Genomic DNA, 18,065 nt, shown 5'->3' on the forward strand with positions numbered 1-18,065 from the left:
ATCGTACAGCAGGAAGCTCAACTATCATCGACCCCTAGGCCCCAATAAACAGAGGTGTTAACCTGGGATGGAGCTGTCACATAGTTCTTCTATAAATGACAGAACAAATAAATCCGGATGAGCCGGAAAACAAGCACAGCCAACTGGAAATCAGCAAGCTGTAGCTTGTCACGGACCAATCGCACCGCCGCTTACATCTCAGCTCTGCAAACTGCTTTGCATCTCGAGTTTCAGGATTACTGTCCTCCTGACAGGGACAACTCGAGGTACCCCTCGGCCAGTAGCCAGCACCATGGAGGGTGAAAATGCAAGGCGGACTATAGTTCCCTTGCCTTCAATACAGTCTTTTGTTTCCATTTATATGAACGATGGCTGTAGTTGTAAAGCAATACCTCCTGTAGTACAAAGGATAAACACAAACAGCCAATAACATGAGCAAGGCATGATTGACAGCCATGCTGTCAAAAACTAAACCTAAACAAGCATTTGCAATGCAATAGGTCTCGCATTTACGCGAGTTTAAGCTATTGGCATTGTAAATGACAATGTGTTTTATTTATTTCAAAAACCAAAACATAAATAAAAAGCATTTTCATTTACAATGCCAATAGCTCAAACTCGCGTAAATGCGAGACCTATTGCATTGCAAATGCTTGTTATATCTGCAGTTACTCCCTTCAGTTCAGGTATGTTACCACATGACGTGCTACTTATCCGGGGTGGTAAGGGTGACGACTTAATGGGTTATACTGTATATCGTAGAACGTGCACAGTCTATTTCCAAAAAACGAATTCCTAAGGTGTGCCGTTCTCCACGGTATCGCTCCCTGAACCGGAGAATTGTAATATTAATGTGGCTGCATCCCATACACGTGGGGTATGTCTCCCGGGCACCAGTCAATGGTCCTTCTATGAAGTTTCAACAATTTCTTTAAATGGCCAATAAAACACGTTGCTTCATAAGTTGTTTTCAATTTTTACAACACTTTCTTGATTCAGATATTTGGACTATAGTTCCCAAAATGCATTATTCCTGGTTTACATTTTTCGTTAATTCCAATGCATTTCGGACGCTCTGGCCTTCATCTGGGGATAATCTACAAATTTAAATGTATCTGGTATTACTTTAATAAAGAAGAAAGATCACTGAAATTTATGTTAGGTGCAGAAATCGAGTGCAAAACAAGTAATTTAATGAACCATTCGTGAGCCTAAAGTGCCTGTTAGTTCATATCGGTGACCTGATGCTAATTTAAAGTTTACTGTGAGGTTTAGTGTGTTTATTTAACGTCGGATACGCTTCTGTGAAGCTTATCGTGACCCTTACATACAACTTAATGGGTTATGTCACGAATTAGGTATTTAGAACTTGTGTTGTTTAAATGTTGTGCCTTATATGTTATATTACATAGTATTTTAAGTCAATGTGTCCTGGCTGTTGATTTCATTTATGAATGTTGTATTTGCTTATTTGCACAACGATAACTGCACTGCATATAGTTTATGGTCATCAATTTTGCACAACACACTCAATCCCTGTTCATGCTCTTGGATTATTCTGATTGAACGGACTAGGAGTTGCTAGCTGAGTTTTTTTATACTATGAAATTTCATTTGTACTTCAGTTTTTAACTGTATGGGGGTTGGTGCAAGTTATTTTAACATGTTATGTGGTTTTTATATGTTTTTATTATGCACGCTTTTATGGTTATTTATCACCAAAAGAAAGTATATTGATTGATTGACTCTAATATTACTATTGTTCGTACTTATGTAGAGAAGGGGGTATATGTTTGCCATTGATATAACATTCACTCCAGAGAATTTTGGGGCACATGCATCAAGCGTTTTTTCATTTGCAAACAGGCCGATTCGCAGAATCAGCCGATTTGCAAATGGAAAGACTTTTTCCAATGCATGTAGGTTTTGTCCTTCGCATGGTAGGTAATCGCAATTTTTTGCGATTACCTAAATTGCGAATGCATTTAGGGAATCGCAATTTGCGATTCCCTAATGCCAATGCGTGTAGCCTTTCCTAAATGAGAACTGTGAATTAAGGAAACGCTAATTACCATCAACTTCAAGTTGATGGTAATATGTGCATGCTTTGAAAAATGCACAAAAATGCATTTTTCAAAGTGCCATGTAGCACACACATGCCCCTAGGGCATGTGTGTGCTTTACAGTTACAAGCTTACCTTTTTTTGTGGGGGGCCTTAGGCCTCCGGGTTCCCTTGGATTTGCATTAGCTAACCGCGATTCACAATTTTCGAATCGCTATTAGCTAATGTTAAGGAATCACAAATGTGTGGGCGATTCCTACATGCATAGGCATTTGCTATTAGCAAATAGTGATTCCTTAATAATCGCTATTTGGTAATCGCAAATTGTAACTTTGATGCATGTGCCCCTAAGAGTCTCTCACTTCTTCCTAAATCACTACTACAAAGTGACCACCTCTTTCTAGCTCATTGTGACACTCTTTCCAGTCTTGAATTTTTGTGAGATAGTTTATGCATTCCAAGTGTTGTAGTCTCATTTTACTTCCATTATAATAATTAGACTAACACACCCGGATATCAATGATTTGACTCTGAAAAGTTAAGAAATTGAGACAGTGTCTGTGATGACCTGAAGTGAGATGGTCATTCTACACTATTTTTATGTCATGGTGGTCAATAAGAAATACTTTTTCAGTACCAAAGGATGTATTCAGCATGTTTACTCTGAAGTGCTAGACATCCAGCTGACAAGTGAAACAAGCATAACAAGCCTAGAAGGACTGGCTCTGGCAAAATAGTGTGACACTTCATTATGTTTTATTGGAGGGCTATGCCGCAAAAATAAAAGGAAGAAAAGCCAATATGGTCCTTGAATGTGGAAGCCATATGCTTGAAACAAACATTTGAAATGGAAAAAAAATTATCCATCACACTAAATTTAAATATAACAGCTCAAGAGTGTCTTAGCAGGCAGGTGTACTTGGAACAAGTGTAGAAACACTTAACATTTTAAAAACACATCAGACGGAAATATGATACTTATAAGTGCAAAGAAAAGGTGCCATTGGCTTTAAATTCTTCAAATCAAATTACGTTTGAGTGAAGGGCCTCCCTTCTCTTTTGATTTCCCTCTTTAACTCCCCTCTTTGTTGTTAATTTCAATTACTGTAACCTGAAGACATAGTTCACACAATGAAAAAACACATTGAAAAAGTAAAGCATTGGCCCACAGGGCTGGGATGGAAATACTCTTCTTTTTAGGCTGATCTACTGTTGTACTGATGTAATTAGGTCATTTTGGGTTCACAGGGAAAGACAGCCAATGGCTGAACCACCGCACAATGCTGTGCAATGTGGTGCGCAGACGCAACAGGTGAATGACAGTTGAAGAGACCAATGGATGAAAGGGGTTGATCTAAAGCCTCTCTATTAATGTACATATGTATGTATTTTTGATTTCTGAATTATTTTCATTACAAGAGACTGGAAAGACAAACTTTGCTATAGGCAAGATCTAAAAAAAGAGTTCAAATAACATCTAAGGAATTTCTTATTTTTCAAAGGGGGATGTTCCAATTCTACATGAAAATAATGAATCAGCCTCTCTGTGCATTTGCGAATGGTGCGTTGTAAATAATACTCCAACGGGGCAGTCCAAGCTACTTCCAGAAGAGATAAGTAGAGAACTGTAAAAAACTGACTACAAGGAACTCTGTGTTAGAAAGAAACAATCAATGCTGACCTTTACAGATCTAGAGCATTCTGGAAAGCAATTTCACATTTGCTAGGCTTGCGGTGCATTGCTTAAATAAGCAGCTAAGGAAAACCAAAATCTTGCTTGGTTACGCTAAGCACTTAACCTCTAACCAGAATGAAGGAAAATCAAGGACACCAATGTGACCAAAGGTCATTAATCTCATTTTATTCCAGAGGGACTTGTCATAAACTAGGAAACCCACTGAATTAAAGATCATGCATGATCACTCAACAGTAATTAGCTGTTCATCCAAAAGGACCTTTATTCATTTTATATTCCATTAAGGTTTCTTTCTAGTGGCCAAAGGTGAAGGAGTAGAACTTTCCCATTGAGGGAATTCATCCCTACCCCTGGGATAGGAATACTCAACCAGCCATATCTGAAGTGCAAGTTGATAGGTCATTTATAGTAATACGAACTTAGTGGACAGACAACTTGTCTTTAATAGAGGCAGCGCATTATGACACATTTCTAATGTTAATCAAAAGTACTAGTGGTCACGAAACTCTGTCACAAATAAGCAGAGGAAAGATATCGGGACATGGCATAATGTGCACTTGTAAAGTGCAAATGCATTCTCTGGGGCATCTTGGCACTAAATAAAATATTTTTTCTACTACCCAACTCAATGGCTCTCTTTTTATCAACCTTCGAAGGATGAGAGCAGGATTCCAATTTGTGACCTTGAGGTCCAACACAGATACGTGCAGTGAAAGCATTAATCCACAGAGCTACCAGAACTGCCTGAATTGCATCCAAGTGGAAATAACGGGGATGACTCATAAGTCAGAAAGGAGACAACATTGCAAGTCAGAAAGGAGACAACATTACTCTGTCACTAGTGCAGTGCAACAGGAAAAGATATTGTTTTCTAAATTTGAAAAAGACTCGTCTTTCCGGTTAGAATTCCACATGTCACACATTGAAGCAGGATGCAGATAAAACCTTTCTAGATTGTTTTATGAAGCTGGGCCCTCTTTACTGAAGCACACATTCAAAGGAGAGGATTACAAATCTTGGCTTCAAGCATCTATGAGATATTCCTGCTTTCAAGGTACAAGCAATATACTGCTCAAGTAAACACTTGTCAGCGGAAAAGGGTGTATAACTGAGTTAGCATTCCATGCCCTACTGTTACATTACTATAGGGCAGATAGAAATGCATAGTTGAAACTGGAATGCTCTTAAATAAGTAACAGATGGCAAGAACAATGTTAGTCATACATTTGCCTTTACAACATCCTTCTGAGATCATCTAGTTGTTAAGGATTCTTCTGTGAATGCGCCTCACCACGACACAATGGCCTTTCTTGAGATTTGTTTCCATAACCTGGGCCCACATTCTTATACATGTCCTTACGACTTAATGATACAATAGTATCCCATGGCTTTGTAGGTCCTTACATTTGCAAGTTCATTTCCATAGGAGGCCTTCTTAGTCCTTGTGCTATGTGGACTTTCCGGAACATAATTTATTCAAGGTATGTGTTCATCTGATTTTCTGGTTTCCTTCTCCAGTCTCTGTCAGTTCAATCCTTTGGAGGAGTGGCTTTTGAAGGCATGGTCATCTGGAGGTACCATTCTTGGCTACGTGTCACTCTCGCAGCCTGGTCATCTGGCAGTGATGTCTTCTTGCAGTGCAGCAGTCTGGGGCATGGCTTTTTGATGTTGCCTCCATTGCAAGGCATAGCCTTCTGACGCACTGTTCTTCGATTCTTCGACAGTATGGCTGTCTGATTTAAACAGCCGTAAGAGGCAGTGCCAAGTGGAACAGTAGTCAGTAGATGTAATGACCCTATGGCAATAGCAAGAAATGGTATCCTAGCCAGCTGAGAGCATTGCCATTATTCTGCATCACAGCCTTATGGAAAAACATTATGGATATCTGCTTCTCCTGGCCTCAGTGACCTTAAGTAGTGTCAGCATTCATCATCAACGGGATGCAAAATGTCCATTGCACTTTAAGGTCTACTGTTGTGCATCAAGACTTTCTTGATTTTCAGCACCTCTCAATGATGATCATTTTGACGTAGGAGACCTTCTTGGACCACCAGTGGAATTCTGAATAGTTGTTTCGCTAGCAGAGCAATGGATGCTAACAGTTATCATCATTTTCTTAAACCTACACAGAAAATCACACTTATTAATTGCTTTCCAAACAGAAAAGGTAATAACTAGTAGCCCCAGATAATTTTAGGGTACCAATAAGTTCCCAGGTTCGTTCGGTTGGTGAAAACCACAGTTCATGCAATTCCTGTGATTACCTCTTGACACAGGAACCCATCGGTTACTGATGACACTTTTGCTAGTTTGGTAAAAAAAAAACATAGTTCTACATCCCCAGTGATAACTACTCGACACAGGAACCTAGTGCCTGCCAATCCGTCCAGAGGTTTTACTTGTTTGTTGAGAGGTGCACACTTCCGTTTTGTGTCCTAAATGATTTTAACACAAATTTATGGCAGTACATATATAAGAACTATTCTAAGATAGAGAATGGAGTAAAGTAACAAACATTTGACCATTCACTAAAGTGAACGTTAGCCAAGTGGGAAATTATGGGAACATGCCAACCTGAGTGTACCGACTACTGACATCTGAGAGAGCATACGAGGAGCGGTTTCAGTACAACCGTTAATACACATTTGTAAAGATCGGAAAAGCAAAAATCTACCTTAGTTATGGGGAAATGGACAAGCAAGGGAGAACTTAAAATAACCCCTTAAAGAGAAATGACCTCACTGGCAAGGGAATAAAAGCCAGACACTAATGGATTTGCAGATCATACTGCAATGGGGATGCGCTCATATTATTAGCATGCCAGAGTTCTTCCACTGTGATGTATTAGTGATCGAAAGAGTGAGTAAGTCATCACAACCATTGGGTTATATTAATAGCAGCTTAGCTTTTGTACTGATTACAATAAAAATATATTTCTATATGATGAAAGTGTGGTTGATTGCTATAGGGATAATCCGTATAAGAATATACCTTTAAAAACAAGCAAGCTTGGGGTGGTGCATTAGTTATGTAACTGGTGTTTATTGAGAGCAATACATTGCCCCTAGTAAATACACAAACAATGAATATTAGGGCTCACTGCGATTATCGTTAGTAAACCAAAGAGTTGTAAGGTAGCATACATGTTTAATGCAATATCATGTCATTATTTGTGCCTATGTTCTGTTCTATTTCGCAGCACACTGGGGCATATATATCAAAGAATGGTTTTCCGATTCTCAAATAGCGATTTTTAGAGAATCGCTATTCGAGAATCGCAAAACGAGATGTAATTAAGAATTAGCAAATATTTTGTGATTCCTTCGCACTCCTTAATTACGACTCAATTTGCGAGTCGCAATTAAGGAATGGCTTCCCATTTATTGCTATGGGCCAAGAGGTCCATAGGAATGAATGGGAAATGCATGCGCAATTTGCGAGTACCCAATAGGTACTCGGAAATTGCGCATGCAATTTCAAGGGTGCAAGGGTTCCAAAATTGCATCCCTGAAATGTGCATGTGTGCACATGTGGCACACATACATGCCCTAAGGGCATGTATGTGCGCCACATGGCACTTTGAGAAATGCAAAAAAGTACATTTTTCAAAGAAATCGCGATTTATCCCCAACTGTAAGTTGGTGGTAATTTGCGATTTATTAAGCCAAAATTGTACAACTTGGGTGCTACCTACATTGTATTTAAGAAATCGCAATTTGCGATTCCTTAAATGCATTTGCATTTTTGCGATTCCCTATTTTGCGAGGGCCTTTTGGGATGATACATCTCAGAAGGCTTTTTCCTGGTCGCAAACGGGCCGATTCTGAGAATAGGCCCATTTGCAAACGGGAAAAGGGCTTGATACATATGCCCCTATACACATCCCCTGATGAAGGGTATTCCCCGAAAGGCACTGGGGTAACACTGCAATGTACGTTTTGCAAGGCTAAAGCTCTTAATAGAAATATGAAAACAATATATGAACAAGCATTTGCAAAGACAAAAGTCTTGCTTATGTGAGATTTATTGACTTTGCTAATGTTTTTTTAGCTATGTTGCATATGGCTGAAAGTAACATAAAAATACTGTATGACACAGCGAGCGTTGTCCATTTTATAACACTTTTTTTCCTACAGTTATGCTGCACCAAAGCTAGCACTGCTGTTATTAAGGCTAAAAAAACATTAACAAAGACAAGGCCAATTGGCTTTGTCAAAGCTTAGTATGGAATGCCATACGGTAAGTTATAAGTATTTATAAAGTGTTTCAATAGCTGACGTGCTAATATTATTGAATGGAGAATGCCCTTGCTAAGGTGTTTGTGTGTCGAGATTCAGAAGCATTTTAGGACCCTACAAAAACTGTGAAAATGTGCCATGTAAATGTGCTGAATGTAACATAAGTTGTAGGTAGACAGAATAATCGAATAGGTTACAGCCTTTATTACAGTGATACTTAGGCTATGTGTTACTTTGGGTGCAACAGTTACAAAAGTTCAAAAATAGCACTCCTGACTGCTTATTTAGTAGTACATATAGCAATAATCGGTGTTCAGTGGGATTCCTAGATCTTTTGGCCCCTGTGCAACTGCACATGCTGAGCCATTGAAATCATGACTATAGTGCTTGCAGGGTAACTGTACTTGTGGATGCTTGATTAGTAGTAAAATATAGCAAAAATCGGTGTTCAGTGGGTTTCCTAGAGCTTTTGGCCCCTGTGCCACAGCCTGCTGCACCAGTCAAATCATGACCCTAGTGCCTGCAAGGTAACTGTACTAGTGACTGCTTGTTTAGTAGTAAAATATAGCAATAATTGGTGTTCAGTAGGTTTCCTAGAGCTTTTGGCACCTGTGCCGCTGCACATAGTGCATCATTCTAATCATGACCATAGTGCCTGCAAGGTAATTGCACTTGTGACTGCTTGTTCAGTAGTAAAACCTTGCAATAATCAGTGCTCAGTGGGTTTGCTAAACGTTTTGGCCCCTAGGCCACTTCACCTGCTGCACCAATGAAATTATGATCCTAGTGCCTGCAAGTCAAATGAGTAAATCGTTTATATCCAGTGATATATGTGTTCCGAAAAAGGCACAGCTGCAGACGGAATACGTAATTAATGTGTTGCTAAACATGAACACAAAAGCTTTCATAAAAAGTGCCTTTAAACTTATCTAACTGTCCAAAACGAGTTGTCGCGGATGTCATAAATAAAGCATATGCTTTACACATCAAAGTGAAAACCAAGCATTGTTAAATTGTGTTACAATGTGACTGGCTCTTTCCTGTGAAAAGATCATATCCTGTGCTTGACAGTGAATGGGCCATAAGCAGTGTAAATTGCCCAAGTTCACCATAAGTTAGGCTAACCCTGAAACTGAAATGCGTTTTTCTACTCTGTTCCTAAAACGACTCACCAAATAAGCGGACTAATGCAAAAAACGTGGAAATGTTTTGTGCAACTGAGGAAAGAGATCCCTTTTGAGATGGCTATGTCTAAAATACATTTTTTTTTCAAAGCAGGGTCCATGGAGAAAGTGCGCTGCGTTCCTCTTTCTTCTAAACCCTCTCACTTTGAAGTTAGCCGATAACAAAATAAACGCAAGGCTCCCACGAAACAGCCGGATAATTAACCTTGATCTTTGAATGCCAGGTAAATGGGACGAGATAATAAGATTCAAAGGGCTATTTATTACAAAGAACGAGTTTGCGGAAGAATATTGTAAACACAGTTTTAGCATGGGGAGCAGTGGCGTACCGAAACTTGAGGCGGCTTCCCTGCAAAGTACATGGAGGGGCCCTCTCTCCAGAACTCTTATGCCAGAGGGGGCCCCCTAGAGCTCGCCCCCCCCCCACACACACACACAGCGGGAGCTGCTGGACCTATATTACGCAACTTATTAGGCGGTACTAACTCAAGCTGCACAGCCTAACGCAAATAAAGCCAGCAAACGGAAAGGCAGAAAACGTGAGCAACAAACCACAAAGTCAATAGCAAGCAACTGGCAGAATGCATTCCCAGGTCAACGTTCTTTAAGTCCCCAAGATATCTTTTGCATAGTTAAACAGCTGCGCTGCCTGGTAAGTGGTGACCTAAATATGAGTACTAAAGAATATTAATTTGGGTTACGTATGTTTTCCATATGAATATATTTTGATGAACTAAGTGAACCCATTAGGACTAAAAGCTGTGTGGGGGTGGAGTACTAAACAAAACTGTGTTTAGTTCAGTGATAATGTCGCTTTTTGCTACAAGAATGAGTTATGAACAGTGTCCCCATGTAAGAACAGCTTAAGTGTTTAGGGAATGCATATCTCTCTTGCTGAGCATGCATGTTACGCATTATCTCACTTGTTTTCCAGATCCCAGAGGTTGTATTATATACCCAGCAGTATCAAAGGGATCGAAGAAGCATTGTTTTGAGGTTTTTGAACCCTATCAATGAAAGTAGGAAGGTAATTTCAAGACCTTCTGCCAAAACAATTGATGTGCTGGCTGGCTAGGTGTGAGGGTTTCTGTATTCTCCCATCCAAGTTTGGGAAAACTGTAGACAGGGCAGATAGTCATATTTTGTCGGCTGGCCTTCAAGGGGGTTACCACGCTAAGGCAGGGACTCAGCCATTTCACCAAAGACATGTGTTATTCCAACTGCACACAGCATGTCGCCTGGAGACTGCCCAGATGACAGGAATGCTTTGACTTGAGTCTAAGGAGGGTGTTAGGGGATCAGTGGACATAGGGCACAATAAACAAAAAATGGTAAACCTAAATCCAGATTACATGGTCACTCACATCATGCAATTCAGAGGATGAGTCCTCCCTCTAAAATATGCATAGGAATCCTTTTGAGATTCCCTTCCTTCCAACTACAACATCGGGTTTAGATGGATGATGCACCCAAATGTTTATCCTGGTGTTGCATAGAGAACAGTATCTGCTGAATATTGTCAAGCAGTTGAACGTACACGAAAAACATGGAAGATCCTAGTGTGAGACAGCACGGGGTTGCTTGTGCCTACTCTCTCAATGAGCTGGGTGTTAGCATGGGACTATCAACTTGTTGAATTAAAATAGTTGTTCTTCCAGATTTTTATATTGTTGAGGGGGGTGCTTCAATTTTATGAGAAGCCTGCCAGTGCACCCTCAATAAATCTCTTGCCTCTCATATGCCACAGGGTTGTCTTGTTCACTTCTACTCCTAAGACATATTGGGGTTCCCATTTTACAGTTACTTACTAGGAATTTACTTCTTGGTATCGGTAGCCGCGAACAGTTCCTACATTGCTGTTTTGCCTTTGCTTGGGTTTCCTGAAGAGGCATTCCTGAATTGACCTACTGGCACACTATATCTCAAGCTTGTGTAGCCTCCAGTTAATAGTTCAAAATCCTTGTCCAAAACACTAGGACTCCATCAAGCTACTTACTTCTCACTAGAGGTTAGGATTCGTGATCCTCATAGTTCAGTAAATCCAGAGTGATCCCTACAGGCGGAGAGGGTCCACATGCGACTAAATCTCCATAGCTGCTGCCTTAAGGGCTTAGTTAAAGATGTTTGCCAATCAGCACCTCTTAAGAACCAACTCTACGATCTGCACTCTGTTGGATTTGCCTTAGGATGCTGTGGCATTCGGTCGCAGTGGAAAGAGTGGTGAGACATGAGAGAAAGGTAAGTACAAACGTGGAAAGCCAAGAGACTTTCACCATGAGGTGCTGGGTTAACGAGAGCTACGATTTCAAAAAGCAAGACTAACAAATAGGTTGTCTCTTTTCTCTTAGACGGCAGGTTGGAAGGTGTGTCTGGTATCAGCCAGAGATTCAAATATTTTCCAGTATTCCCATACGATCTTTAAACTGTGGTACTAATACTCTGATTTCGAACATTAGCCTACTAATACAATAGTAATCTTTTAGTATGTCTGCAAACCTTATTCATTAGGGGGCTCTTAAATATGAGTTCTGAGCTTTTTCCAAGCAACACAAATCAGGGGCACTGGTGGAAACATTAATGCCCAGTGGACAGGATTAACCCTGTTATGATGCAAACTTACATTCTTCTTCATCTTATTCTTAATGGTTTCAATCACCCCCGCCTCTTCACTATCACAGAGTCTCTCTGTGGCTCTCAGGTCCTCACATGCCAACTGCATCTTCTCTTCTTCAAAAGTCATCATGGCATTCTAAACGGGGAAAGGTAAAATTAATGAAACTGAAAAGAGAGATGCCTTTTTCGATATTATGTAATACTCTTACTGACAATCTTGGTGAAAAGCACATAATGTTATATAGCCTAAGAATAACATTTGTCACCTCATAGAGGACAGTGAATAGAAAAAAATCCAATGGCGCAGTGGTGACTATTTCATCTCCTGAACAAGTTTAGATATTTACCATTCTGAACTGACACATGAGGAATTATGCTTTAACCAGATATACGTTGATGTGGCTAGACTTTTATGCAATTGGAACGCATTTCTAAAAAAGGTAACGTGTATTTTGTTAAGTCTCCAGTGAGATTGAGAGCTGAAGATTGGACTTTTAGGAGATAATTCGGCTGTTCTTCGGTGAGGATAGTGCAAAGGGTTTGGAGAGTATACAAATAGAGTAAGTCTCTTATTTGCCAGGTATTCTGGAAAATCACCACTATAGAAGCACGATTGCCATTTAAATTAGTTGTTCATTTATCTCATGTGGTATCTGGCTCTGAGCTGAACCTATGTTGGCTACCCCTGGCTTAACGAAACAAGCCTCAATACTACAGTGGCATGGCGATGGGGGCAGAAATAGGAGGGTTCTTTGAGGGCTTTTTGAGAAGCAAAGTGTTGTTCATAAAAGCAGTGTTTTCAAAAAAACATTCCTTGGTTGTTATCAAGGAAGAAACCCGGGTTGCTTCGAAGTATGGTATTGTGATTTCGTTGGTCGACTACCTCTGACAGTTGACCACACAACCCTAGGCTGTTATGGTCTGTTACAGTCCCGTGGGTTCTGGGTCTCCTCCACCCCACACCACCCGGTGTTCTGGCACCTTGAAGGAACGGTAGAGCATTTCCCCAGAATGCCCTGCTCGGCCTTTAGGCAAGGTTTCTCTTTACATAGCATCTCATAGCAAATTGAGCAGTTAGCTACAGTGTTGCAGCCAGGAAGATATAACATGCAGAAGGCATGATTGTCAAGGCTTAATTACAGGAATTATCTTTGATGTACATTGTGAGATAAGCATTCTCTTCGAGCTTGTAAACCTTCCTATTCAGGATGTTGGCTGTCAAAATCCCAGCGTGGAGCAAGGCATTTGCTTCAAAAGGATTAAACACAGCCTCAGATTATTGCTACAGATCACACAACGGAGGGAACAGTGGCGCAAACAATCACATGTTCTATAGAAAGACCGAACATTAAACAAGAAGCAGGGTTTGAAATGAAAGGGCTTCAACCGTGTAAAATAAGTCATAAAGACAAGAGAGTGATGTGAGGACTATCATTCTGGATTTCCAATTCATGTCAGTAGTCTGTGTAGTTAGCCAGGACATACCAGAGTTAAGCCTGCTTTGTGGGGCATCCATGAGATTGAACGAGGCTTGATGTACCAATCAGTTTTACCATAGCAGACGCCAAATTTGAGTCTTTGGGTACGCAAAATGGCTTTTTTAGAATAAACACAGAATTGGTATTTGGAAAGGGCTTGTAAAGGGTGTCCCTTCCAAATACTGATTCTTTAGCTTATATATTAATGGTTTGCGACTGAAAAGTGGTGGTTAACATTTGCAAACCCCCTTCCCCTTTGTGAAACTCAAACTAAAAAAAAAACTTATTTTTGTCTGAGACCACTGACTGCTCCTAATTTTTTTGTATAAAGCTCTCTTTTTTTTTTTAAATCATTCAGTTTTCCTGTATTAAAAGAAAAAAATAAATATATATTTTTGTTTTTTTATTTAAAACAATCACAGACCTGGTAGTCTGTTGACCCCAGCAGGCCACCATGTCTTTGATTTTAACCAATTTGCGGACTACCTTGTGCATATCAATGAGGTAGGTCAAATGGCAACCCACTACGAATAAGTATTTTCGTGAACCAACATATTAATACATAGGTTGTCCACAAAATACCAATGCATTTGGTAGAAGTCGATGTGCAAATTGCACCCACTTCTGCTGAATCTATTTTAGTAGCTTTATATTTTCTTTTGAAAAAGAAGCAAATTGCAAATCGTTATTTGATGCAATTTAAGATTAATTAATATGAATCTTAATACATCAAGCCCTTCTCTGTTCATTAGCATAGGTCACAATCAGGTGACAGGCATGAAGGGTGATGTCACTCGCGTACAAATTAGTCTCAACCACAGCCCTCCCATCTTCTGCAATAATGTGTGTGCTATCTCTATTTTCAGACGTTTGGATTATTTTATGCCCATAATGTTTAATGTAGCAATAGAATTATGCAGCATTTCAATGATGATACACCCTGCATTTAGTGTCGGATGCAGTGGCTTTCAATCAGGGCTATGTTTTTACTCATAGAAACAGGTTGAAGATTACCAGATGCTGAATGTCGGATGAAGGCAAGATAGTGGCAACAGCAGATCTTGAGGTCACATATCACACAAATTGCACATTGTGGAAGTATTTTAGCTGCTGCTGGGATGGTAGTTAATATGTGTTGATGGAGCTACCGACAGAAACCAAAACAGTAAAGGTTTATTCTTCAAAAAGTGGAAACCATAAGGACTGGGGCAGTACACCAGAAACAAATGTTGCTTTTTCTTTAGTCACATTGCAGAAACAAATATCCTTGCTTTAGAAAGTGTACCTCAATGAGCCAATGCTATGAAAGGGATTAGAGGAATGTGCCTATTATATTTATTAACATTGCTGTCCCACATTCAGGTATAGAAGGTAGGATGGTCAATAGACTGGAAAACGGGGAGTGGGGGAAGACCTGCCCCACCTCCATCCTAATCATTAATAGACTGATGGCAAACTTATCAACAGAGTTCAACAGGCAAGGTAGGAGGAGGCTGTAATTGGGGGTATAATCGTACTGCCTTAACTATGGTGGAGTACCTGGTCATATCATTGCAATTCCCCTAAGCCCAGTGGCAATACCTTCACGCTTAGCTACCAATTCCCTCATGCACTTGCACAGTAATCACACTCATCCATATACTACTGACAAACACAGACGCCTATCCAACCACCTATTCACCAATACCCACCACAGTCACTCACTTTGTTTCCAGATTTATGTAGCGCATGGTTACTCAAGCTATAGATGAGCCATGCATTTGTTTATCCAAATAGCTACAAACATTTATCAATCCATCCACAATCATGCATTTATCCATCCAACTACACATGTACACCCATTTATCATCCGTTTACACACCCATCTACCTCCCTCATTCCTGCACACACTTACCCACCCACTTGAACATGCATGTATGCTTTTATGCGTGGTGTGAGTGCGTGCATGTGTGTGTGTGTGTCTCTCTCTCCATTATGGTGTACATGAGTATACACCTGCGTTTGGGGGTCCCTTTGGGTGTTGTCTGTGTGTGCAATTAAGTATGTAGATTTCTTGCCATTTGTGTACATCGATGTCTCTGTGCTGTATGTGAATGTGTATGTCTGTATTTGTGTGCACCATACATACGTCAGATCTTTACTTTTTTTGCACTATTTCCTTTATCCAATAAATCTGTCTGAGAAGGAATTGTTTTCTGGTACAAAATGTGTGATTTTCATTAACCATACCTGGACCGCGTCCTTGCTGAACACTTCTTGGCTTTGGCAAAGGGGGTTACGTTTTAATTTTTAAGATTATTAAATTGTCAGCAATCCAATTCAACATAAAGAGTATGAAGTCAAGACAACAGGCACATTAAGGAATCATGCTGGGTATGACTGCATGCTGTACATGTGTCTTGGAACAGAACCCAGAAGAAAGTGGATACTTGAAGTACCACAATAGCAGATTCAATACATTTGGTTACCTTTAAAAGTTGCTGATTTGTGGCAACTTAAACTAAGGAGGTCATTCAGAGATGGTGGATGTCTTATTGTGGAAAACGTGTAATATTTATTTGGCATAAGCAACAGCCATTTTGGCTGAGGTGTCCATTTTGTTTCCTTCCTAATTGTCCCGTCCTCTGCTGCTCGTCTTTTTTCCTGCCTGTGCTATCTATTTTAGTTGACTTCCTGACTCAGCTAAAAGCAATGTATGTGCTGAGAGTTTGTAGCTGCCAGTACACCTCTTAAATGTCAATCATTTGCTACTGCCATAAGCACTCCTGCTCCCCCTCCCACTTCGCTGGCCATGTGGTTTTTCATCTATCCTTGTGTGCTGAAAACTATTTCTAAAACTTGTCTTCCTATTTGTATCCACATGCTTACCAGTGCAGAAAAAGTTGTATACAAGGCTTGTGTTCTGTGACTTCAGTGTACTACCTCAGGCAGCACTTGAGAGTGCTGTGAGGACGTGGTCACTCGCTCATGAGTGATTAATAAACTTGTTATTTATTACCAACTCCAGTGCTGATCTCTACTTTGTTGTTTTTTGAACCCGTGGACAAAAGGGTGACCCTGCACCAGTGTACCCCTAAAAAGGTATATTTCCACACTATCTAGCCCTTTATACTGTATACAGTAGTATGCACGCTAAAAGTGTGGACGATCTGATCTATTTAGCGTGTGTGCACAAGTGTACACTTGTACACTCTAAAGCGGGCAGGTACGATATCCATCACTGCTTGGCAGCTTGTTTTCCTCCACGAACCTCTACATAACCTCCCTAAGTCTACAGTCTTCTGAAGACCCTGGGCCTTCTTGTGCAATCTAGAAAAAGGCATTCATACAGAATGTCCAGAAGTGCCAATAGAGTGATAATGTGCTGTTCCTGCAACTACTTGTGAAGTGCAACATGGTAGAAATGTCATTATTGTATGTAAATGGAGGTCTCCTACCCAGTGGGACTGTAGTGCTGAAGGTGGATAGCTATCAGAGTCTACAATGTAGGATATCTGATATTCATAGAAATTTTAATTATAGATCACTCAATTGCTTCTGCAATATCTTCTTAATGCTGGCTGGACCAGCCGCAGACAACAATGAGCAATAAAACATGAAGAGTGCAAGTGGGCTCAATGACTGCATAAGAGCAAGGTTTTGAGGGCCTTTCAGGAGAGAATTTGTCAAGTGTAGATAGTTCATGACCTGGAACTATACTCTGCTGGACTGCAGGAGTACACCATAGGTGTTCCCAACAGCTTCATCACTAGTGCCCATTCTTCTTTCTTGAATGGTGAAACATGTGGTCTTGTCACTGAATGATCTCTTCACATTGAAGGTTTCAACACTTAAGTTGACGGCAAGAAATACATTTATATCTAATAAAAGTCAGATAGTAACCTGGGTCCCGCTCCTGAAGCCCTCATGATTTAAGGCGATCTCAACAGCAAAAGAACCTTCAATGTTGAAGTGATCACATACAAAGCTTTAGGCATCGATGTTCTCACCAGCAAATGGAAGCAGGTTGCCTGCCATAGGGCTCCTGTAGGTATCACGGTAGTTCAAAACTAGCTCAGATGTGATGGCTCTTTTGCTAAATTGAACTGTGTGACTTACGTTTTTTTCTCTCTCCAAGAAGGAAGACGATTGCTCTCAGGGAGACTAGTTATTTAACCCACTATATAGCATCACCTAAAATAATCAAAACCCTCAATGACATAATAATCTGAAAGACAAACCACATAAATTGTGTGCTTATATGTTTAAGGCTGTTTACGACCATGGGATGCACACTTTTTCAAAAGAGCTTGCAAAGTGGTAAAAAACAGTCAAGGACATATACTCCTTGATAACAATAAGAGAACAGTTATTCCTACAGCGACAACAAAGAATGAAGCATGCAGGAAAACCTAGAGGTGACAAGGCTAATCCAGCTCTTTTTGTCCCTATCCATGATAAGAAATCTTGTTATCTTCATCAAATGCCAACATTGGCTGAAACTGCGGCCCTCTCTGTTACCATAGTCGGAGGCCATTCCCGACCACCTTCTGAGGGCTTGGAACACAGGGAGCTGGCATCCTAAAGTGCAAAAAACACTACTTTAATAAGATAAGGGTTCATGAACAAGACTACATAAAAGAGAGTTGTTCAAAGTGCCGCTGCTTTCAAGAATGGAAAAGGCAACTACAAAAACTGACACTCTTCTTCATGCTGGGTCAGAGAAGATTCCTGCAGTTTTAAAGGGGCAGTGCCAGAATTGCCTATCCTGAAACCTGGGACTAAGTGCCCAATTCCTGCTTTACACTTTTTAC

The 18,065-nt window shown here is 40.3% G+C and overlaps 1 protein-coding gene across 2 annotated transcripts in view; it reads right to left on the minus strand.

Moving 5' to 3' along the window:
• The window catches only part of TTC39C (tetratricopeptide repeat domain 39C), a 466,104-nt gene that overhangs the window by 287,780 nt on the left and 160,259 nt on the right, over nt 1-18,065 (minus strand). The window contains exon 3 of one of the 2 annotated variants that reach the window (XM_085605751.1): nt 11,802-11,930. The exons of the other annotated variant lie outside the window; for it this stretch is intronic. Within the exon in view, the coding sequence (XP_085461877.1) occupies nt 11,802-11,930 (129 nt within the window). The remainder of the gene's footprint in view (nt 1-11,801; nt 11,931-18,065) is intronic. 2 annotated transcript variants of the gene reach the window in all.

The sequence above is a fragment of the Triturus cristatus genome, chromosome 5_1 (genome assembly GCF_964204655.1).
Source record: "Triturus cristatus chromosome 5_1, aTriCri1.1, whole genome shotgun sequence".
NCBI lineage: Eukaryota > Metazoa > Chordata > Amphibia > Caudata > Salamandridae > Triturus > Triturus cristatus.